Source organism: Tribolium castaneum, chromosome 1 (genome assembly GCF_031307605.1).
Source record: "Tribolium castaneum strain GA2 chromosome 1, icTriCast1.1, whole genome shotgun sequence".
NCBI classification, from domain to species: domain Eukaryota; kingdom Metazoa; phylum Arthropoda; class Insecta; order Coleoptera; family Tenebrionidae; genus Tribolium; species Tribolium castaneum.
In genome coordinates this window covers 10,940,471-10,964,767 of record NC_087394.1, presented here as the reverse complement: position 1 = coordinate 10,964,767, position 24,297 = coordinate 10,940,471, and the positions used below count along the sequence as shown (strand labels likewise).

General features: G+C 28.8%; 1 protein-coding gene across 10 annotated transcripts in view; it reads right to left on the bottom strand.

The window, feature by feature from the left end:
* Positions 1 to 24,297, bottom strand: part of LOC659510 (probable 3',5'-cyclic phosphodiesterase pde-5) — a 94,018-nt gene that overhangs the window by 11,346 nt on the left and 58,375 nt on the right. For all 10 annotated transcript variants that reach the window (XR_010333393.1, XR_010333397.1, XR_010333400.1 and 7 more), the window contains 3 exons: positions 18,691 to 18,917; positions 18,295 to 18,638; positions 9,380 to 9,921 (listed from right to left, as the gene is read on the bottom strand). Coding sequence is in view for 4 of the 10 variants with exons in the window: in XM_064355577.1 (XP_064211647.1) it covers positions 9,380 to 9,921; positions 18,295 to 18,638; positions 18,691 to 18,917 (1,113 nt within the window). In the remaining 6 variants the exon portion in view is untranslated. The remainder of the gene's footprint in view (positions 1 to 9,379; positions 9,922 to 18,294; positions 18,639 to 18,690; positions 18,918 to 24,297) is intronic.

Sequence of the window (24,297 nt, the reverse complement as noted above, 5' to 3'; positions counted from 1 at the left end):
AAATTAACTAAAGAATTTTTCGTTTCAGGCTTGTTGTGTCGTCTCATCACAAGTAACTATAAGAAGTTTTAAAAACCCATTTCCCAAAAACAAAAAACAAAAATATTTTTCAACCTAATAATGCGGCTAAAATTATTTCTTTCTTTCTCTAAAAACAGATGGTGCTTCTAAGTTAAATTAATACTTATGATCCCATAGATCATCAGTTATCTCAGTTTGTATGTAATCGACAATAGACAATACAACATTATAAGGATTGTAGAAAAAAAACCGCTGAATTATGTGTAATTTTTTATCAGAGTTTGTTAGAGTTTGTTCTTCATTAAAACTCAAAATGGTCTAAAAAATAGTTTTTTTTAACAAACGACTTCTCGTTTGTCCACCGTCACGTTTACATGAATTCACAATTTATATTTTGAAAAGTCACACCAACGAACTTAAGGTAGGTCCGTAAGTAACTGTAATTTATTTGTCCGCTTGTTTGCATTAGAAAAAAACTGCATTTAGTAACATGTTTAAAAACTGATCGGACGTAGGTATCTCCAGCATAGGTTAACCCTTGTGTAGATAATTAATTGCCTTCAAACCAGAATGGTTAAAATAAATTGATTTACAACAATTTTCTTCACTCTCTTAGAGACAACACATCTTAATCTTTTTGGTAATAGGAAAAAAAATACATAAAAAATTAAAAAATTAAACAACTAAAAAAACTTTTTGTGAAAATGCGACGTTGGCATTTCTATATCGTTTTAAAAAGATAATAAATACTACACATCTTTATCTTTCTAATAACAAAAAAAAAACAAAATTAAATAAAAATAATAAAATTATTTCATAAAATAATAAAATATATGGACATATAAACATAATGCTTTACCTTCTTGTATAAGTCAATTATTTTGTAAGTAGCAATTGATTTTTGTAACTTTTTTTGTATAATTACTTAATAAGCATCAAAATGTCACTTAATATGATACACAAACACAAAAAATAAACAAAAAAACAATCACCCCACAAAATAAAGCAAGAACATAAAGATAAAGCACCTTTATAATTTTTTTTATTTTGTTTTCTTCTTTTTTGAAATGTATATCCAAAATTTTTTTGAATTCACTTATACCTACCAGAAAGATAAAAATGTGTACTGTCTAAAACATAAATAAAAAATGTTAGTTGTTATTAAAAAATAAAATAAAAAATAAAAATCACGTCATTACTCAAAAAACGAATGATGTCAGAAATGTCATTATGGTGTCAAAATGTAACTTACAAAACTAAAATCAACCTGTTTAAAAGCTTTTTCGAAAAATTATTTTTGATTTAGTTTGTATAACAATTTCCTACGGAAAAATCTCCGCTATCGCCGTACTTTGAACAAAAACAAGGATTTTGTTGCAATTTTTTGTTGAAACTAATGACAGCGGTCTACAGAATTGAAAAAAAATCATTGGATATCATTTTAAAAAATCTGGTATACAAAACTAGGGTGCGGTTTATCCCTTGACGATTACTAATTTTAGACAGAGACGACTCTTTAAACTTTAAGAGTCATCATTATCTGCTGAATCAAAAATATGCAAAAAATTTGTTTCATAAAAAAATAAGCGAAAAGAATTATTTAAAGTATAAAAAATTATTTGTAGATAATTTTCAAGACAAAAAAAATGAATGAAAAATGTAAAAGCAATAAATATAAGTTGGCCTAAAATTTATTGAATGGGCAAGAATTTGTTTTATTACAAAAAATTAAAATCACACAAAATCGTCTCTAATAATAATAAAGATTTAAAAAAAACATTTTTCGCAAAATCATTGTCACTGCGACAAATGTAATTATAAAAAAGGGGTTGATTAGATTTTGAAGTCATAAATTATTTGCTCCAGCAGAGACAAATAATGTTCAAACTCGGAGTGCGTTATGTTACTAAATAACATAACAAAATATAACAAAATTTCATACTTATAAGTTCGTACAAAATAATAAATTAAAGTTAAAAGAAATTAAAGTTAAACCAAATTCGAACAAAAATGATGAAAGTTTATGTAAAGAAAATATATTTTATAATTTGTCTAAACAATAGGAGGAATGGAAATAATACCTGAAAAAATAAAAAAAAGATATTTAATCTTATCTATAATATTATTTTTGTGATAATTGGTTAGATTTATTAAAAAAATGTAAATTCAAAAAAAATCTAATAACACGTTTAATAAAATTCAATTTTTTTAATGTTTCGGTGTTGACAACCCGTTATCACCATAATAAAATTGGGTCGACGTTAACATAAAATTTTTACCCAACAAACTCACACTAATTAGCAATTAACCTATACATAAAGATATAAATTATTAATATGTAAACAATTGTAAAATTCTTAGTTTATGGCTGGTGTAAGTCCCTTAGATATTTATGTTTTAAATGTATATAGCTACCAAAGGTAGGTAATAAAGCTACGATTTAATTTTTGTAGAAAAAAGTGAAACAGAAACATTAATTTATTACCAACTGAACGTGATTTAGTTTATTTAAATAAGAACTTAATATTGTCCTTGGTTATTACCAGGGTCGCATCCAGAAATTAATTTTGGGGCGGGCTTCCAAAATTTCTTAGAATGTGAAGCTATTAAATGAAAATTTAAACCCAAAAAACGTTTTTGGCAAAAATGTTACAATGCAAATTTATTTATTCTTTAATAAAACACCCTATACTTATTTTGTGCATTTTTTTCTAGTAAATTTTATCAAGTTTTTGAAATAACTAATTCTCATTGACAAAAACAACACACTTTTTTTAAAATAAAAAAAGTATAGCGTGAAATACAACAGACTTTCTTGTTTTAGCCTTCGAGAATCTTCATGTAATATTTTATTTTAAGTGGTAATAATTCTTTTTTCAGTATAAGGAAAGGTATTTTGTATTTTTTGGACTATCACTGGAAAAAATACAAAAATACAAAAATATTTATATCAATTTGAATAAAATTTAAGCCCAAAAAACGTTTTTGGCAAAAAATGTTACAATGCAAATTTATTTTTTTTTTAATAAAACACCTATTTTGTGCATTTTTTATATACATGTCTAGTAGTTGATAATAAAGTTTTTTCTGAGTTCTATGGTATAACATATGTATACCTTAATTTAATCGAAACTTAAAAAAAAATTCGAAAATTTCGAAAAATGTAAAATTTTGTTAGCCTTGGAAATGTTGTCTTTATCTATCGTTAGCTCATTACCCAAAAAATAAGTAAAAGTTAAAAATAATTGGGAAAATAACACTTTTAAATGAAAAAGAACACGTTTTAATTAAGAAATTTTAAACACGGAATACTTGATTTTGATGCTACAAAAGATGTTCAAACTGATTTCCACAAACTTCTTGGCTTTCTGTCTCCACGATAAACCAACATGAGAATTTTTTTCGCTCAGTTTTACTTAAATGTACTATTATTAAACTAATTATTGCACCCAAGTTTAATTTTTGGCTAATATACAAGTGGCGGATATCGCTAATATCAGTATTTTCAAAGCTAACTTAGTTTTACTATTCCAGAAAATTTTTGAAATTTTATTTTTTTACCTTTTAATAAAAGTAAAGGTGGGTATTATAGCACATCACTGTATTCAGAAAAAAATACTTTTTTAAAAATGATTAAATTTGACCCTTCGTGCCATTTAAAAAAAATCAAGCCTTGTATTTTCAAAATAAATGACGACAAAAAATTGAAAAAGCTCTCAGATGATAGAATTTAAACACTTTTAACTGTTTCCCAAATTTTAAGGTTTTCTGTTAAACCGTTCTGAAAATATTTATCTGTATCCATACTTTTTAGCGACCCTGTATATAATTATTAATTAATTTATTAATAAATGTGCATTAAAAAGACTTCTAATATTATTATTTAAAAAACATTTGTTCATTAAGCTTTTGTAGCATTTATTAAAAAATTAAAATTTATGTTTGGGGGTGACCAAGTACTTGTTGGAAATAAACGGCTATTTATGTATTTATTATTTATAATATTCATACCTGAAAAGTGCAAAGGAAATAATTTCGCTCGGTTACAACAACATTCTTTAGTTAACTTTTTTTTGGAAAAAGCAACTCGTAATAAGTGAGAAAGGATTTAGGTAACTTTTAGTCATTAGCAGGATAACAGAGCAATATCCGAGAATATGAAGCTGGAGCAAATCAAGTGGTTTAAAATTACACTCGTACTCCAGTGCGGTATTACATTACAAGAACAAATATTATACAAGCTGGCACTCCGAGAATACAATATAAATATAACCAGCATCAAAGTAATTGTATCTGAGGGATTTTTAAATGGATAACATCTAGAGAAAATAATAGCACACCGAGGAGGGAACATTGGAACATAATCAGATTGTGATTCACGCTAAGCAAATTGGTAAAGGATCCAATTAGCTTGTATTTGCTATCTTGGAAAATCGTTGAATTATTTTCATCAACGTGTTATTGTATTTCAATATTGGCTTTAGAAATTGATGGATACCTCAAATAGAGGCACCTATTGACAGTGGCGTATCAACCTATTTTAGCGTTGACAGCCCTAGAAACGATTCGCCCCGCTCGTTGTTTATTTGAATTTTTACTTTATTAAATATTTTTTAGAGCTAGCGCCATTTTTTACGGATTTTGATGGCAAAGCAACATTTACCTAAACATTGCTTGTTCGCAGATGATACAATAAGATGAATAATCAATTTATTGCAGCTATACTTAATTGATTTTAATTATAAGCAATTGTAGAAAAAAATTCGAAAAAATTTCAGGCATGTAGGAAAATAGAGTATTTAATAGAAAACGCTGGATTTTAGTTTTAGAGATAGATTTGGTAGAATCTCCCTGAATATCTCACCAAAACTTTTTTAAATTTTAGTGTTTAATATATCATTCGTTGATGCTTTTCTTTTTTTTATTAATTTTGCTAATTGTAATGGTGAGAATGTATCAGAATGATTGTAAAATTGTTCCCTGATACATGCTTATTGTCTGCTTGTAATAATTACCAATTAGATACATAATTAAAAAAGAAAAAAACAACAAAGTCTTCAAAGTTTCTTCTGGCTTTCTTGTAAGCAAATGCTATGTTAATAATTTTGTCAAAACTGAAGACAATAAGCACTTTACTTCTGATGCACATTACTACAATAGAACCTTTAATTTAAAATCAGATAGTGTAGATCTACGGTAGACTTTTACTAATTATAAGCGAAAATTTTCAATAAAATTACAAGAATCGAAAATAGTATGTCTGTATCAATATTATTCACCTTCAATTTTTTAGTATGTCCAAGTGTCCATTGGACACTTATGTCAGACACTGAAGTATCATAATGTAAACAAGATGGAATTGCGCCACAAAATCAGAATGAATGACTAGAAAAACTTGTTTAAAAACGTATATTTAGTGCTGAAAATAAATTTTGAAAAATGTCTGACAGAATTCCATGACAGAAATTGCAAGATATTTCTATCTGAATGTAAATTTTTGTCCGACACTTGACATAAATGTCTAGAGAGAAATCTCAGATGTAAACGTACCATTAGTTGAAAGACAATATGTCCATTTGGAGTAATTCACCTTCCAAGTTATGATCAAGAGCTTTTTAAATTTGAATCGACTTTGAGCATTTTTTTATTCCCGAAACTGACAAGGAGCTCAAAAATCCGAATTCTGCATTAATCTATTAATCTCTAAATAAAATAATTACCGTGAATTTATTTTGCTCCGACCAATATACGTTTTTATTATTTTTTTGATAAAAATTTTCAACAAAATTATAAAAATCGGAAATAGTATATGTCTGTATCCAATATTATTCACCTTCAATTTTTTAGTAAATCCAAGTGTCCATTATGGTGTAGTTACTACATCTGGGCACTTATCATGTCAGACACTGAAGTGTTATAATGTAAACAAAACGAAATTGCGACTTAAAATCAGAATGAATGACTAGAAAAACTTGTTGAAAAACGTATATTTAGTGCTGTAAACACATTTTGAAAAATGTCTGACAGGATTCCGTGACAGAAATTGCAAGATATTTCTATCTGAATGTAAATTTTTTGTCCGACACTTGACATAAATGTCTAGAGAGAAATCTCAGATGTAAACGTACCATTAGTTGAAAGACGATATGTCAGTGACTTGGAGTAATTCGCCTTCCAAGTTATGATCAAAAGCTTTTTAAATTTGAATCGACTTTGAGCATTTTTTTATTCCCGAAACTGACAAGGAGCTCAAAAATCCGAATTCTGCATTAATCTATTAATCTCTAAATAAAATAATTACCCTGAATTTATTTTGCTCCGACCAATATACGTTTTTATTATTTTTTTGATGAAAATTTTCAACAAAATTACAAAAATCGGAAATAGTATATGTCTGTATCAATATTATTCACCTTCAATTTTTTAGTAAATCCAAGTGTCCATTATGGTGTAGTTACTACATCTGGGCACTTATCATGTCAGACACTGAAGTGTTATAATGTAAACAAGACGAAATTGCGACTTAAAATCAGAATAAATGACTAGAAAAACTTGCTGAAAAACGTAGATTTAGTACTGAAAATACATTTTGAAAAATGTCTGACAGGATTCCATGACAGAAATTGCAAGATATTTCGGATATATCGGAATGTAAATTTCTGACATAAATGTCTAGAGAGAAATCTCAGATGTAAACCTACCATTAGTTGAAAGACAATTCCATGATTTGGAGTAATTCGCCTTCCAAGTTATGATCAAGAGCTTTTTAAATTTGAATCGACTTTGAGCATTTTTTTATTCCCGTAACTGACAAGGAGCTCAAAAATCCGAATTCTGCATTAATCTATTAATCTCTAAATAAAATAATTACCGTGAATTTATTTTGCTCCGACCAATATACGTTTTTATTATTTTTTTGAAGAAAATTTTCAATAAAATTACAAGAATCGAAATAAGTACGTCTGTATCAATATTATTCACCTTTAATTTTTTAGTAAGTCCAAGTGTCCATTATGGTGTAGTTTCTACATCTGGACACTTATCATGTCAGACACTGAAGTGTCATAATGTAAACAAGACGAAATTGCGACACAAAATCAGAATGAATGACTAGAAAAACTTGTTGAAAAACGTATATTTAGTGCTGTAAACACATTTTGAAAAATGTCTGACAGGATTCCGTGACAGAAATTGCAAGATATTTCTATCTGAATGTAAATTTTTTGGCCGACACTTGACATAAATATCTAGAGAGAAATCTCAGATGTAAACGTACCATTAGTTGAAAGACAATATGTCCATGATTTGAAGTAATTCGCCTTCCAAGTTATGATCAAGAGCTTTTTAAATTTGAATCGGCTTTGAGCATTTTTTTCATTCCCGTAACTGACAAGGGGCTCAAAAATCCAAATTGGGGCATTTCACGTGAAGCGGACAACTCAAAAAAATACGACAACCATTACAATTGTTGAAGGTGTGAATGTAAATATGTAATGATTTTTTTGTGAGCGACTTATTCAAAAAGTTATTGACTTCTAAAAATTGACCAAATATTAAGCATAACGTTTTTGTAAACTATTATTTTAATTAAACAGTATATAACAAAATATTCAAAATGGTGCTTTATACACACAATTCACTGTTCTTTTCAACTCTAAAATCGAATTTGAAATTTTAAATTTTTTTCGTATTGAAAACCGGAAGTGAAGTTTCAAATCCGAATTTTAGTAACTTGACCTTTTTTTCTTAAATATTTTTATTTTAAAAAATACCTTAAAGTAAATAGAGTTTACACTTTAAGTCGCAAAATGGGATCTCTATTCGTTTAGGAGATAAGTACTTAATGTACTCAAAAGCGCGTAATTTCTTGCGTAAACCGGCCGATCACGTACATTAAGCAATGTATCTTCTAAAGAAATAGAGATCCCATTTTGCGAATTAAAATATAAAATTTAGATATTATAAGCTATTTTTTAAAATAAAAATAAATTAAAAAAAATGGTCCAAGGTACTAAAATTCATTTGAAACTACAAAAAAATTTCAAATTCGAAATCTGATTTCAGAATCAAAAAGAACAGGAAATTTTTTATATAAAACACTATTTTAAATATTTTGGTACCCATTACTTTTTTAAATAAAAACTTCCAAAAACTCTGTGTCTCATATTTTGTCAAATTTTTAGAAGTCAATATCTTCACAAACAATTCGGAAGTAAAGTTACCGTTGGGGGCGCCACTGAACTAGGTCGAAAACAGTAACCATAAATGGCGGGAAAATGTTTATTCGGATATTTTGAGCGTTGTACAAATTTTGAGGCTTCACAATTATTACATTGCCAGTGCGGAATGACTATTGTATCTTTGGTGGAAGAAACGTTGACAAATCAGAGATGACGAGGAAAACACGAACAACGATGACTTTTTGGTTCACTTTTTTTATTGGAAAATTATTACAAAGACATTGAAAAGCCTACCTTTTGGCATAATTTACGTTTAAGTGTATTAGCAGTTGTTAATCTTAATTGTAGTTTTGTTGATTTATCGAAGTATTTCATGATTTTATCAGTGGAAAAATTCTAACCTAAAATTCACAAACTTCACTAATTTATTGGTTTCTTGAGCCAAACTTTGTGTTCGCTGTGATCCATTACTTATAATCTTTAATTAGACAACTGTTTGATAACACATTGTAATCAAAATTTAAATATTTTTCACTTTTATCCACTTTCAAATCCCAACAATAAACACGTTATACCACGAAAAACCGCAGAACCAAAGTCACAGCGAGTATTTACTACCACGTACTTTTAAAGTGATTCTCTCCAATGTAAGCAATTAACACTATACACGCAAAATTGTTAAACAATTTATTAGATGTCAATTAAATGTGGAATTACGAAAATTTCGTTACTGTTTTCGACATAGTTCAAAAGTCATCACCAGAGGGCGTCTAGTTAATTTTATTTCCAAATTGTCACAGAAAAAAATCATTATGTATTTACAATCATGCTTTCTAGGAAAACAATTATCCCGAATATAACCGAATTACGAGATGTCAAATTTTTATCCTTGTCAGGTTCGCGTGAAATGCCCCAATTCAGCATTAATCTATTAATCTCAAAATAAAATATCTACCATGAATTTATTTTGCTCCGACCAATATACGTGTTTATTATTTTTTTGAAGAAAAAAATCTTTCTTAACATTTTGCGCCCCAAGCCCGGGGTTTTTAGGCATCTACTATAACACGCCACTGCCTATTGAGCCTCCCCTCATATTTGCTTTATGCACACATTAACCTCGTTTAAACTTGGAATCGAATTAGGCGTTCCTATAAAACAGTTAAAGAAAAACTCACTTCGTTTGGGCGAAAAGCGCCCGCCGAATGCTTTATGAGGCTGTACATGGAGTTGGCGACGGAGAAGCCGTGCGTCCAATTATGATAGGGCACCCTTCTGTAATTCTTTTTCACAGTGAGCGAGAACCTCATGAGGCAATTCTTGTCGAATCTGGCGAGGCCGAAGAGGTCGATGAACATGTACATCGCGTAGATGGCTTTATGGAAATCTTCGATTTGGAAGGGATTGAAGTAGTAATCGTCGATTCCTACAATTTTCTCCGGAATTCCCTCGCGCACTGCAATTTGATATTCCTCCTCGGTACAGCTATTGTGGTAACTTAATACTTCGAGAGCCACTCTATATTTCTGCTCGGATTTGCGGATTTTGTCGTAAAGTTTGGCGTGATGTAAGGCCAGTCCACAGTAAACGGCAAACATTTCGAACGCTTCCTCGTCCTCGATGGTAAATAGGCCGGAATGTTTGTTCACCATCTGGACCACGCCGATCACTGAGCCTCGAATGAAAATGGGCATGCAGAGGATGGTGTTGGTTCGATAACCTGCGAAAATACAGGCAAATGCATCTATTTATTACGCGGAGAATTTAAGGACAATAAAAGCAAAACTGTACTGAGAACGGCTAAAGAGGAGTTGTTCAAACAGTCGCGTGAACGCAAAATTTGAAATTGAATTTTTACGAAAAGTAATAAACCAAATGGTTTCTTTACAATTAGAAATTGTTCCTAAATTAAATCATTACCTCACAGATCAGTTGGTACCTCATTTTAAATCTCTATAATCGTGTTCAAATGAATTAAAAAAAATATCGTAACTTCCTGAGGGCCTTAGGAAAAATATACAGTGAGGATTTTATTTCACATATCACATAACACTATTAATCCTATGTCCAATTTATAACAATGCATTACTAAAGTGCTTAGATCTTCTGTATTATAAGGTAAACACTATTAATTGAATTATCCTATGTTCAGTTTTAAAAAGTCCATGCAAAAATGCACCAAAAACAGTTCCACAAAAACCTCACTGTTAAGCAAAAAAATCTCTCCTAAAACTTTCGAGCTTCATATCATTATTTGTCAACGCATTGTTATAGTTTATACTCGTGTTTGATATTTATTTTTATTTATTATCTATATTTATTTGTAGTACATATTTTAGGAGGTGGTCTTTCAATTAGGAGCAAAAAATGTAAATTCATAACAAGTCCATGCAAAAATGCACCAAAACCAGTTCCACAAAAACCTCACTGTTAAGCAAAAAAATCTCTCCTAAAACTTTCGAGCTTAATATCATTATTTGTCAACGCATTGTTATAGTTTATACTCGTATTTGATATTTATTTTTATTTACTATCTATATTTATTTGTAGTACATATTTTAGGAGGTGGTCTTTCAATTAGGAGCAAAAAATGTAAATTCATAAAAAGTCCATGCAAAAATGCACCAAACACAGTTCCACAGAAACCTCACTGTTAAGCAAAAAAATCTCTCCTAAAACTTTCGAGCTTCATATCATTATTTGTCAACGCATTGTTATAGTTTATACACGTATTTAATATTTATTTTTATTTATTATCTATATTTATTTGTAGGACATATTTTAGGAGGTGGTCTTTTAATTAGGAGCAAAAAATGTAAATTCATAAAAAGTCCATGCAAAAATGCACCAAAAACAGTTCCACAAAAACCTCAATGTTAAGCAAAAAAATCTCTCCTAAAACTTTCGAGCTTCATATCATTATTTGTCAACGCATTGTTATAGTTTATACTCGTATTTAATATTTATAGTACATATTTTAGGAGGTGGTCTTTCAATTAGGAGCAAAAGATGACCTCAAGGTAAAAAATGTAAATTCAAAACATTATTTAAAACTAAGCCAAATTACCACTAGATCATTAAACCTCGAAAAATTGGTGGCCACACAAAAAATTAACCAAATCGCTTGGTTAAACCAGGGAAAAAATTATATTTTGTTGGTAAAAACTTGCTACAAAAAACTTTTGAAACAAATGATGAAACTTGCTAAGCTGCATTTTGTGCACCACTGAAAAAGTTGTCATTGGTGTGCGCGGTGTTAGAAAAGTAGAAATGATTGATTTAGTAAAATTACTTTAAAAACAAACAACAGTGGCAGAAATTTCTGTGTTATTGAAACAGGAAAAAATATTCGCCCACGGAACTTTTTTTAAAATGTTTTTCAAATGAAGCCTTCATAAAATTTAATGTTCAGAGAATCGTCAATAATTTGCAGTCACAAAAAGCATACGTTAACTAAATCGAGTGAGGACAAAAAACGTCACTAGAAACGAAGAAATAGTACAAGCTGTAACTGTAACTTTTGAAGAGAATCCAATCAGCAGTGTACGAGATATTTCCAAACCCCTGAACGTTCAAGCGTCTAGAATTTTTCAGTTGTTGTTTAGTCTTTTAGCCGTTTTTGAAAGAAATAAAGCTTACAGTACAACAAGTAAGTCAAAAATATTGTTTTTTAACTATTTATGGGTGAGAGATAAATGTAGGAGTAGGAGTGACCAAAATTCAGCTTTTTCACCTGTACCCATGTTATTTTTTTTATTTTACATACAAAACAAACATCTTTCAAGGATGAGTTTTTTCTTACAGCATTTTTTATTGGGGATGATTTCTTTGATATGTCTTGAATAATTTAAAATTTCATAAAAATCCGTTGACAAATAACTCAGATATCAGGCTCAAAATTTTTAGATAAGACAGCCTGTATACATTTGAAAAAAAAATCGTGTTGTTTAAAAACAAAATAAAAAAAATAATTTTTTGTCATCTTGAAACATAATTTTTAAGGGATCTCGAATATGTTACTGAATTAATTTCATGTCATTTGAATGTTAGGTTTTTTCATAAAACCATTAAATTATTAAGCTGCTTAACTCATTAAAACTTGGTTACAAGTATAAATAAAATATATATTTAAAACAAAAAACTGGTGTGAGGTAATAATTTTCAATTTTCAATCACACTTTTTTTAACAAAAATACTTAATATTAAAATCAAATAAATGGTAGTAAAATACAAAACCTTAATTTCGTTGGTAGAAATACAGAATAAGTCAAAAGTTACGCATAAAATTTATAGCATGACATCGAATTTGTTCTGAATTAGAGTGAGCTTCACTTTCAAAGCTTGCTCTAATTGAGTACATTTTCGATCTCTTGATATTTCTGTTATGGGTCATTAAAAAAAAACAAAATCGACCTGTGCGATGTTTTTTTAAATACTACATTCTAATACTATTGGAAAATTTATGATGACGTAAAGTTTTAAGAAATGACATTTTTTAGTCTCTATTTTTGATGGTGTACTTTTTTATCATTTATCATTCAAAAAACAAAGTGAAGAAATTAAAAACAATAGAATAAAATGGTGAAATACAAACAAGTTTTTAAAAATTTTACGGAAAGAGCCTTACCTTTCTGTTATTGTTTTATTTAAAAAGGGGTGATTTTTTGTAGTTTTTCAGTACTTAGGTTAAGGTTTTAGATTTATTTATTTAATTGCAATCAAATTATTCTTTCTTTACAAAATAAGGCAAGAACCCTTTTGTGGGAAATTTTATATTCAATGTTTTTTAATTCGTTTTAAAAACAAACGATGACATACATGTTACTAACTAAACAATATAATGAATTATGTGGATTATTTTTAGTTGATCATGATCAGGGTGCCTCGCACATTTAAACCATAGATTAAGCAAGATAAATAAATTGATCTATATATTTTGTATTTCTTTTTAAAAAAGTTTCTTACAAAAAATTTCCACGAAACAAAAAAAACATTTTAAAATTTCAAATTTTGCATTTTTGCTACAGGGTTATAAACTAATTTATGTCAAGTCTCCTTTAACAATGTTTTACATCTTTACAATTTCATCTGTTAAAATGATTATTTAAACTGTTGAAGGCTAATAATGTCACACTTAAAACATTTTTTGAAAAAAATAAAAATACTGGTCAAATTATTTTTAAAGCATAACCTATAGTTAAAATATATTTCCTCACGAGACAACCTGTATAAAAGGTGAATCTGGGATTTTATTGTACTTTATACAATATCACAAAAACTATTTATATCAGACAGAATTCAACGTTTGCTAATAAATGCACAAAACTCCTTATAATTTATAATAAAAACTAGAATGATTTTGGTGTCATTCTAAATCAAGCGATCACAAAATAATATTTTTCGCAAAAATGTTTTAAAAAATTATTGTTGCAATTCCCAAGGTTAGGTCTATTTGAACTTTAAATTTTCATTAATTAATTTTAATTACAAAGAACTGTGTATTCAACTTTTGAAAAAAGGTCTTGTAATCAAAAATAAATAAACAAAATAACAAAAAAAATAAATTTTTCTTTACAGAGGTAAAGAAATTAAAAAAAAACAAAAAAACTTTGGTATTTTTCCGATATATTTGAAAATAAATTTTTTCAAATTATTGTAAAACAAAAATTTCTTAGTTACTTATTTTACATTTTACTCTTTATTGATTTTAAGGTTATAAATATTTTTTCAATTGCTTCCCTATGTATTCACCCTGTATTTGTAGCAAACCTTCTAGATGCCACAAATTAAAATAAATATAATTTAAGTTTTAGCGAAGTAGCGGTCATTTTTTGTGCACCAACTTAATACGACTTGAATGCATAGAAAATTACCTAAGAGTCTCATTAAAACGTGCTTAATTATCCTTGATATTGAAGTAATTTCCTTTCATTTTGACTGCTCAAACTATTAAAAATGTTATTAAATTCGCAGCGCCCTGCCATTAGCGGCGTTTTAATTGGCGGAAATTGCAATGTACTCGTAATTTGAATGCATCAAGTACATACATTATCATTGATGCAAAAACTTTCTGGCTAGTTCGTTTGTACTAAACTGTATAACTTGCTAAACCAGTATTTTAACTTTTAAATTTCCGGAGCAAATAGTTATTCTCGAATTCGGTCTTTATTGGGTAGGATTTTATTGGAAACGTTACCACACGGAAAAAAGAAATTTAAATTCGTAATTCTGTCACCCGCAAAAACGCCAATCAATATTTTGTCAAATTATTTTCTTTCCATTGAGCTTTAATTTCTCGTGAATGGTTGGCAAAAATTTCTATTCGTTCTCAAATTTTATTGCCTTTAGCTTACACCGAATTACAGTTAGGGTTAATAACTATCTCTCGTATTGTGTAAAAGCCTGAAACTTCTCTCCCCATTCGAATGGAAGTGGCTTCATTCACTTAACGGTAATTGCAGTTTTTAATTGTACAAAAATTGGAATTGCTGGACTTTTGTGTTAGTAGTTTCCACCTCCGATATTAACAAATTGTTAAACACTTTAGCAACTTTTAAAATAAAATAATTGTTTTAAACCCATATCTTAAATTCGTAGTTTATGTAAAAATGAGAAAAAAACCACAAGGAAAACAAAATATACAATTACAGTGCCTCTGGTGTTCATAATTTTTTTTACGTCAAACACGAAACTTTTTGCTTGTAAAAAAACTCAGAAACACAGATCTTTGCGACCCCTTCAGCAAAAATCGAAAATTGTGTCCAATTTATATCACGCTTGTCGACAGACCTGTTAGGTAAGCATTTTGTGTGACAACATTTTATTACATCCACCTTTAAGTAACTTGTTTATTTTTATATCGAAATAAGATAAAGAATAGCAATAAAACTTCCAACAAATTAATAACATTTTTTTCAATATTAACAAAAATAATTACAATTAACAATTCATCAATTAATATTTCTGTTGTTAAAAAATCAAGATGAAGCAAAAATGTTTATAAAGATAGTTCAAGATATAAAAAAGAATTTATGAAAATTTAAAAATCAGTATTATTATGATCGTTCGTCATTCTATTACCATATTGCGATGCAAGGAACCTTCTCAAAACTATCAAACTAAGAATCTCTAAAAACGTAATTTCACTTCGAATTAGTTTAATCCTGGATATTATTTTAATTCGCCTTCTATAAAATTAAATAAAGACTGTATCGATTCAACCAAAAAAATTATAATGGTCATTAAAAATCGCTACGTAGATAAACAACAAGAATATTTAATAATACAAAAATACTGATAATAACCAATTAACAAATTAACAATTTCTGTTTTATTCGGATTCATAATTGTAATGCATTTGTTAATATAGGGCAGGTTCCTAAAACATTCGTGCTAAAAATAGTACATGGACTTATTTAAAGGAATTGGCCTGGAATATAGCCGTTAAAAAAGTTTTAAGAAAGTTATTGTTTGCGTTAATGTTTTTTTGTCGTAATTTTTTAATGTCTTTTAAAATTTTTTGAATAATCCGAAAAAGCAAGTAGTAGAAGTACGTCAAATAGGTAAGTAAAATGAATTTAAATATTTAGATGCAAAATTCCTTTACATTCTGTTTTTGAAGGCTTTTTTTCGTTCTTTCTTGTTGTTTATTTCGTACAGTGAATGATTTTGTTATACAACTTTATAAATCCTGTTATATACATTGATTTCATAATTTCTACGAAACAAAATTCAAAAACTTACAGTTGGAGTATTTTGAAACCACTGTGTAAGTATATACTAGTAAAAATAAAATAATTAAGGGAATTAGTATTAATTAGTAATTAGTAATTTTTTTCTGAAACCAAATTTTCACAACTATTGTTTCCACGTATTTTGCCATCTTTTTGGTAGCTTCAAAATATGTTCTGTCTTAATCACTAGAAAACGTTGGATTTTACAATGACTAACATAAAATGTTTATTAATAACCCGCTACGCACACGGTCTATAGAGAAGGTGTTAGAAACTTCCACATAGATGGTCTAAGAGCTTATAGCTAGAGGAAAAATAGGTAGCTTAAGGAACTTTGTTAAAATTTTGTTTCAATAATAAGTTGTAAGGAAATTTCTGTTTATATTTGAACAACTCTAGTAAAATTACTCAGTTATTAAAAAAATATTATCTATCTAATAAATGTTATATCTAATATAATATCTTATATTTAATAAAGTTCTGTTAGGGTAAAATTTAAGTTGGTGTCCAAAATATTATCTGTATTGTTGATGATGTTTTTCATTTTTCAAAAAAATCATCGAAAAGGTCAATTTAATTTTTATAAATGCTACATTTTGACGGCATAGTAACATTTATGTCACGCGTTTTTGAGTTGTGACATCATTCTTAATTTTTTTAAATGACATCTGATATATTTGTTCTCTGTTTTAGATGTGCACATCTTTAACTTTCTGATAATAGGCAAGACAAAAAATAAAATGAGAAATAAAAACAATAAATTTAACAAAATTTAAAAAATATTGACAATTAAACATAATGGTCTTCATTTTTTTTCCTTGACTTGTTTTATAAACGGATATTGTTTTTTGTAAGATTTTTGTACAATTACTAATTAGCATGAAAACATTTAATACGACACCTAAACACAAAAAATAAACAAAAAACAATCAACACTTATAAAATAAAGCAACAACGAAAAGATAAAACTTTTTGTGTAAGAATCGCCATAACTTTTATTTTTTTCTTCTTTTTTTATTCATTGCTTTTTTGAGTTTTTATACTGTTTTTAATTTTTTATTTCATCTTTAAAGGAAGTTAGTTTGATGAAAGGATTAGTGAAGAATAATGAAAAATTTAAGAGTCGTTTTTCTAGTCTTTTTACCCTATAGTATTTAACAAAAATTTCTCGATATACCTATAAGAGAAAACGTATTATACACGTAAAGAAAAGTTGACATCTTGCATCACTTACAGATAATGAACAACTTTTCTTTAATTGTATAATAAACTACTGTACTTTTAAAGATTTTATAAATATTAGAATTTGAACCTGTAAGAAAAAATATTCTTTTGTGATTGAAAAACAATAATATTTTTTGTGTTTAGTACATTTTTTAAATAAAAGCTTTTTTAAAAAAACATTTTTTATTTTTATACATTTTTACACGTTGACAGACCCAAAATATTCTTTTTATTTTTTGCTGTTTTTGATGAACCCGTAAAAACCTCGTACTGCAATTACAGAAGTTCGCAAAGAAAACTAGACAGCACATCTTAAAGTACCGAATTTTTAAAATATTAAATAAAATAATAGACATCAATATCCTAGTTTTTAAGGGGCACAACTGTACCTTTGCAAATTTTTTCAGAATATTTATACACCTCTGTAAAAATATTTAAATATTTATTAAATTTTATAATTCTAATTAGTATCAACATTTGTTTACTACAAATAATGACAGAAAATAATAGTTGTAGATAAGTTCTGCTGAAAAAAAATACATGCACAGTTAAATAAAAGTAAGAGTAAACGCTTAACTCTGTAATTGTATATTGTTGAATGGAACAGTTGATGCATCGTTTTATTGTAATGAAAATGAAAGCAATTTATTTCCTTTATTAACTACATAATAATAATTGGTTACTTGACAATATTGCTTAATTGTTCTTTCAAGCAATAACGATAAAGGTTTGTATCTAAAACAGAAGTCATCTCACTATGTAATTACGCCTTATTAAAAATACAATGATTCTCATCTAGTCGTCTGTGAATTTCCCATGTAAAATCAGAAATACCGTGTCAGGTATTTAAACACCGAATATTACCACTCCTTTTTCCAGTACAGGTAACAATTTATTTGCATTTTAATGAAATTTTTAACATTAATTAATTGACAATTTGTAAATTTCACAAATGACAGTTTTGACATTTATTGACAGATAATTCAATTAAGCAGAGCGGCACAAATTTATGTAGTTAACTAGATGAGAATCATTTAAAAACACATTGTACAATTTCTTGTTGAAACAAGACCATCTCAAATATTGAATCACATGCAAACCTAGATGAAATATTAAATAATAATCTATGTTCCTACCTGTAAGTTGATCGACCGTGCGGTTAAACCTCGAATCAGCATAGGCGTCTTTGATGTTGAGAACTTCCCCGGTCATAGCCACCTGGCCTGCGATTCCCGTCCCCAGAGGAAACCGAATCTCCTTTGACGTGTCGACTTTCCCAAACTCCTCGTTGTCACCGCTGCCATTCGAACATTCAACTTGATCTTTCTCAACTCCCACATCAAATATAGTGGCATATAATTCTTTGCTCTTATTGTCAACCAGAAATAGGGACGCGCGATCCGCATCCACTAGTCTTTGAGCAAAGTTCATTATTTTCATCACCAGCATGTCCATGCTGACCATATCTTGGAAAATCGATCTAAACATTGCAATAAATTAGTTTCGTTTGGAGAGCGAATGTGACGACGTACTTGACCACAGCCAGGAGAAAATCGTTGAGCTTCTTCTGCTTGTTCATGTTGAGATAAAGGTGGGCGTAGTGCAGAGCTATCCCACCCCAGACTAGATAACTGGATGCGATTTCCTCGTCCTCTTCGTAGAAGGGGCCCTCGTGCTCGCGACGCCACATTTCGAGGACTGCGGCTAATTGCCCGTCGGGCTGCATTAGCGCTTGACATAAAACATGGGCGATGTCCCCCTGAACAGGACAAAATAGGCGTGAAATAATAAACTTTCTTTTTCGGGTTGTTGTGAAATGTTCTCGACACTAATAAGTAGAGACCGGATCTTTGGAAACTTCCCTTAAGTCGCAATTTTTCTTCAAACTCGAAATATATCTGTTTTGTTAAAAATGTAATTAGTTGATACAATTTTTATTTTTCCTAATTCCTAAACAGCCATTCGAAAAATAATGCACCCTGACACCGAGATTTTCAAAATAATTTTAGTAATGTAAGGTTTCCTTCAAAATACATGACTCGGTTTCTGGATCAATTCAAGACGCTTTGCAAAACTATGGTCTATGTAATGTAGTTTTTCGTATGAAGTCCGTATAAAGTCGTAACAAAACTGATATTCTCTAAGCCTCTAAACATTCACGTTATAGCGCTATAATTAACCATAGTTGATGACGCTCTATATATGCTCCGCTAAATTAAATTGTTGTGGTTCTGGACCAGTTTTGTCCACCAAAGAAGGGTGGAAAGTATCGGTGAACAATTTATTTTGTATCAACTTTTCCAATAAATAATTTGTAGAAAATTAACGAAAAGAGGTGCGCGACTTTCCGGACACACTGTATATGCAAAACAATCAAATTCACCCCGTCCACTTAATGAATTTTGCGATAAAAAAGTATTTTTTTGTTATGGATTTAAAATGGAGTGTTTTTCTAGTTTCTGGTAGTTTAGAAAATGGAAATCGCGCTGTAAGTTAATCATCTAGTAATATGATTTTTTTATATTCTAAACTTTTGCTGCCCCGTCCGTTATTCAAAAACTGGCGCACCAACTGTGTGGTAAAGAACTGGTTACATATAAAGGTAAAAATAGTAAAAAAATTCTTTGTATTAAAGTTATTAATAAATAACGGATTTTTAAATCCGGTCTCTAATAAGTAACTCGTAGATTCGGTTTACTGAGATTTGAGCAGGAACTGAACTGATTGATCTAGACGTAGAAGAGATTGATGCTTTCTGAGGCGTTAAAATGGGTATTTCATTTTTATTGTTTCCGTATTTCTATTTCAGTTAAACCGGCCAGGTAGAATTGAAATCGATATGACCGTTCCGGATATCCACTATTTGATCTTTTTATGCTTTGATGTTGGACTGATTTTCATTACACAAAAATAATGAGTTTTCTCAATAAAAAAACATTTAATTTTTCACCAAACTTTGTCACGGAGGCAGAACGAAATTAATAAAAAAAAATAAATGTTTTGTTCCAAGAATATTTTATTAAGCGACATGTCCAAGCGTTTCTAGCGTTTTCCAAAGTTTTCAGTCTTGTCGATCCCTCTTCTTATTTTATAAACTATATTAAAAATTTATGTTCTCGTACTACAACACTTTCTGAGTTGACGGTTCACAAAAAGCCAATTAAAATTTAATTCTAGATTAAACTAATTCGAATTAAGTTGGCATTTACTTTGCAATGACAAAGTAAAAATTTAATCGCGTATTAAAATTTGATTGCAATAAATGTTCAATAAACCAGCCCCATATTTATTAATTGCACTAATAAACGTACAACTTCATGTTTAAGTGATGAAGTTGTAAAAATAGCAAAATAATTAATCTTTCATTTACTGGTTAGAATTATTTGAAAATGCTATGACAAAAGACGACAAAAAAGAAACTTATTCATTAAAAAAGTTCGACATAGGGCCGATTTATAGAAGTATAATTAATTTAATTCGCAATTAAATGCGTGATTAACTCATCACGTGACCAAATTGATTGGTGTGTATTCGCATTGTTAACTTTTAACAACGAATTAAAATTTAATGAAGCATTCTATAAACCCCCCTTAAACTTATAAAAAAATACTTAAAGTTAGGTATACAGGGTGGCCCAGCCCAAATTGCGTCTTCTGATATTCAGTTATTAGTAAAGTTAGACTTTTGATATTTTGTAGACGTTATTCATACTCTAGGACGTATTTCAGGAAAATATGTTTCATTGTATATTTTTTTTATTGGCATGCTATTATTTTTTAGTGCTCATTAGAATCCCTTTTTAGCTTCTTACATGTTTTTTTTAAATCGGTTCAGGGATTACTATTAAAAAAAAATAAAAACCAAAAAAATCAGTTTTACATCTTTAGATATAATAATTAGAAAAAAAATAGAAACGGTGCATTTTTGATGGCATTATTATTACCTACGTCTTTAACAAGGTCTAATAGACTTATTAAATAAGTTTGATTAATCTGAATTACTACAGAGTGTTTACAATTTATTTTCAATTTTCTTTTTTTGTTTAATTTAGTATTAAAAAACGAACATTTTTCTTATTACAACCCTAACGTAAATCCGAACACGTTCGGAGTTGTTTGCCAAAAACTTGTATTGTCAAATATTTTATTGACAAATTTAATGAGTGTCATCAGTAATAACCAAATTTAAGTGTAAAATTACTGCTTTCGTCTACTTTAACTCTTTTTTAAATTTTTTTGACAACTTTCTCTCTCTTAAGTTCGTTAGTCTGGAATTGAATTAAAAAAATACAAAAAATCCACACACGAAAATGAAATACAGGTATATTTGTTTTTGGACACTTTACTACCTATCTTTTTATCGTTTATTTATCATTTTAAAATTCGACTCTTCTACAAAACTTTCTTTAAAGTTAGCCATAATTTTTCCAAAATTCTGAACAAAACTAGTTTCATTCTAGCTATCTTTTATGACTTTAGTTATACAGGGTGTATCAAAATTGACGCCCGTGCGTTGGCAATTTGATTCAGGGTGTTAATACAAATAGAAAGTTAAGAGTAAAAAATTTTCCAATTGTCTTTCTCTTAACTTTCAACTTGATTTAGGCTTCTGAAGCAAATCCTAAAAGCACGGGCGTCAATTTTGAGACACCCTGTACAAAAACAAAATCTTGTATCAATATATTTGGAAATAATGAAGAAATAGCTGCTAGAATTGTAGCGGTAGTGTTGCAGCTATTCCAACATCAATAACATATTTTAAAGAAAATGGCATATGTAATTTAATTATAAAAAGCATGTACTAATTACTATTAATTAAAATCTCTACTAACCAATTAATCCATCGGTTGTTTGAGCTTATAATTAGTTATTTATACATTTATTTTACTTCATATAAGCGCTATTAATAATTTATTAATCGAAACCAATTATAAAAGCAGTTACATGTGACAAGCATTTCCAATAAATATAAAAAAGAAATTCCTCCATCCAATTTCATGAATTTATGCGTGAATCTCGTCACGCGACCACTTTTAACTTCATAAGCATAACCAGTATAGTGCAGAAGAACAACCAGTAACCAAGAATTTCTACCATGAATATTAAATTTGCGCAAAAAATTTACCACACCACAATTTTATTGGAATTGTAATCTACATAGTTTTATCTTTATGACCAACTTTATGAATTTTTCGACTTTTCAAAGTGTTTATTGGTTTGTTTATTGCTCGCAACATTCACGACATCATTATTACGCTGCTTTTATGTCGAAACAGCAATATTCCACCGTAAAAATAAAAGTGGGAGAATTATTAATTCGTTCCGACGAATCATCAAATTTCAATTGAATCAAGACAAAAAAAACTTGTGCAAACCGAATAAGCGACTAAAAATACATCCGTGCGGGGATTTCTAAGCTCTTTAAAAGTCTAAATTAAATTCAATTCTCGATCTAAAGATGCGATAATGAATTCTTGGCACAAGAAAGAGTATTTACAAGCATTATTTCGCTACGAGATTCGAATTAAATGCCAAGAGATATTTCTTCACCTTCGAAGTTGTGTAGTAATTAAAATATTGAAAATGATAAATGACCTAGCTTCAAAAACTCGACTCGTCAGGAATTTGTTTTGTCCCTTTTATTGTCGTAGTTATTGAATTTCCTGGAATGCTGGAAATTAGATTTCATTTCGCCCTTAAATATCAATAATACACTGCGGACAACCACAATGACAAATCATTCCGTTTGACAAATTAAAGCACAGGCGATTTTACAAAATTCCTCCATACTCCTGTAATCAGCTTGTTGCTTCTGTATAAATTATTTAATTCGCACTAATCACAGATTAATGTGATCGTAAATTAAAATATCACCGTGAGCTTTATATTTATAACTTACGGTTCGATAATAAATTTAAATTACGGTGTTAATTGGACATAATTGCTGATGCGTCTAAAATTTATTTCACTTTTCCGATTGATAAACTACAAGTTGTTCGAGCCAACGTTTTGAAAACAGTGAATTTAGTAAACCGCTCAGTGGAGGAAGCTCTTTAATAATAGATATCAAAGCAAACTTTAATATAAGGCCGGGATCGTTCAGAGAAAATTATATTTTAATAAATGATATAGAGGATGTTCCTTGCGAAAAATAAAATTGGGCTTGGGTTCAAAGAAAACACAACTGTATCTGTTAAATAAAAAACACTATTTTAATGTAAAAAATATAGTTTCCTAGAATATTGCAATTTTGCAAACAATATTTTCCGTTTGTAAGCTTCACAGAAAGCTTTCATCCGCACTCTTTTGCGAAATTCAAAATGCAATAATTGTTTTCCAATATTGACCATGTATTTGTGATTTATGAATTACCGCTTATTTCCTAAATCAGTTTGATTAAAAACTTTGTTTCCTTACAAAGGATTTTTTCAAACTAAAATTTAATTACTTAATAAAAGATAATTCAAAATCTCTAATTTTTATTAAATAAAATACTAAAATCTAGAATATTGGATTTTTATTATTTATTATTATTTATTTCTTAAACTTGATTGTTAACGATGTCCAGTAAATGCTTCTTGAGAATGCTTAAAATTTGAAAAATGATAAGAAATTAAAAGCCTCCTTTAACCTTTTGTACAATGTGTTCCAAAATGATTGTTCATCAAGTCACCTTTGAAATTTGAACGTAATGTGCCGCATAATCTAAATTGTGAATGCCGTCAAAATAATGTAAAAAAGCTTCGAATCTAAAAACTAGAGAATACCCAACAACAAAAATCACGGAAATATAAAACACAAAAAAACAAACCCTTCATTTGAAATAACTTTGCCTAAAAATGCAAAAAATGAGTAAAAAGTTAATTCAATTATTTGACAGAGATGACAGTGCAGTAACTACAATAATCATTTGGAAAAAGCGGCACATTGAATTTGAATTCCATAGTCGACTTGATGAACAACCATTTTTGAACACTTTGTATTTTTGAGGAGATTAGAATAATTATCCACCTAATTATGTTTTAGGATTTTTGAAAAGAAAAAAGAGACAACTTGGCAATACAGAGCTGAGTTTAGCACGTGTTTATGCTAAAAACAAAAATTTTTGCAAGAGACAAGTGGACAAAAATGTATAAGTTA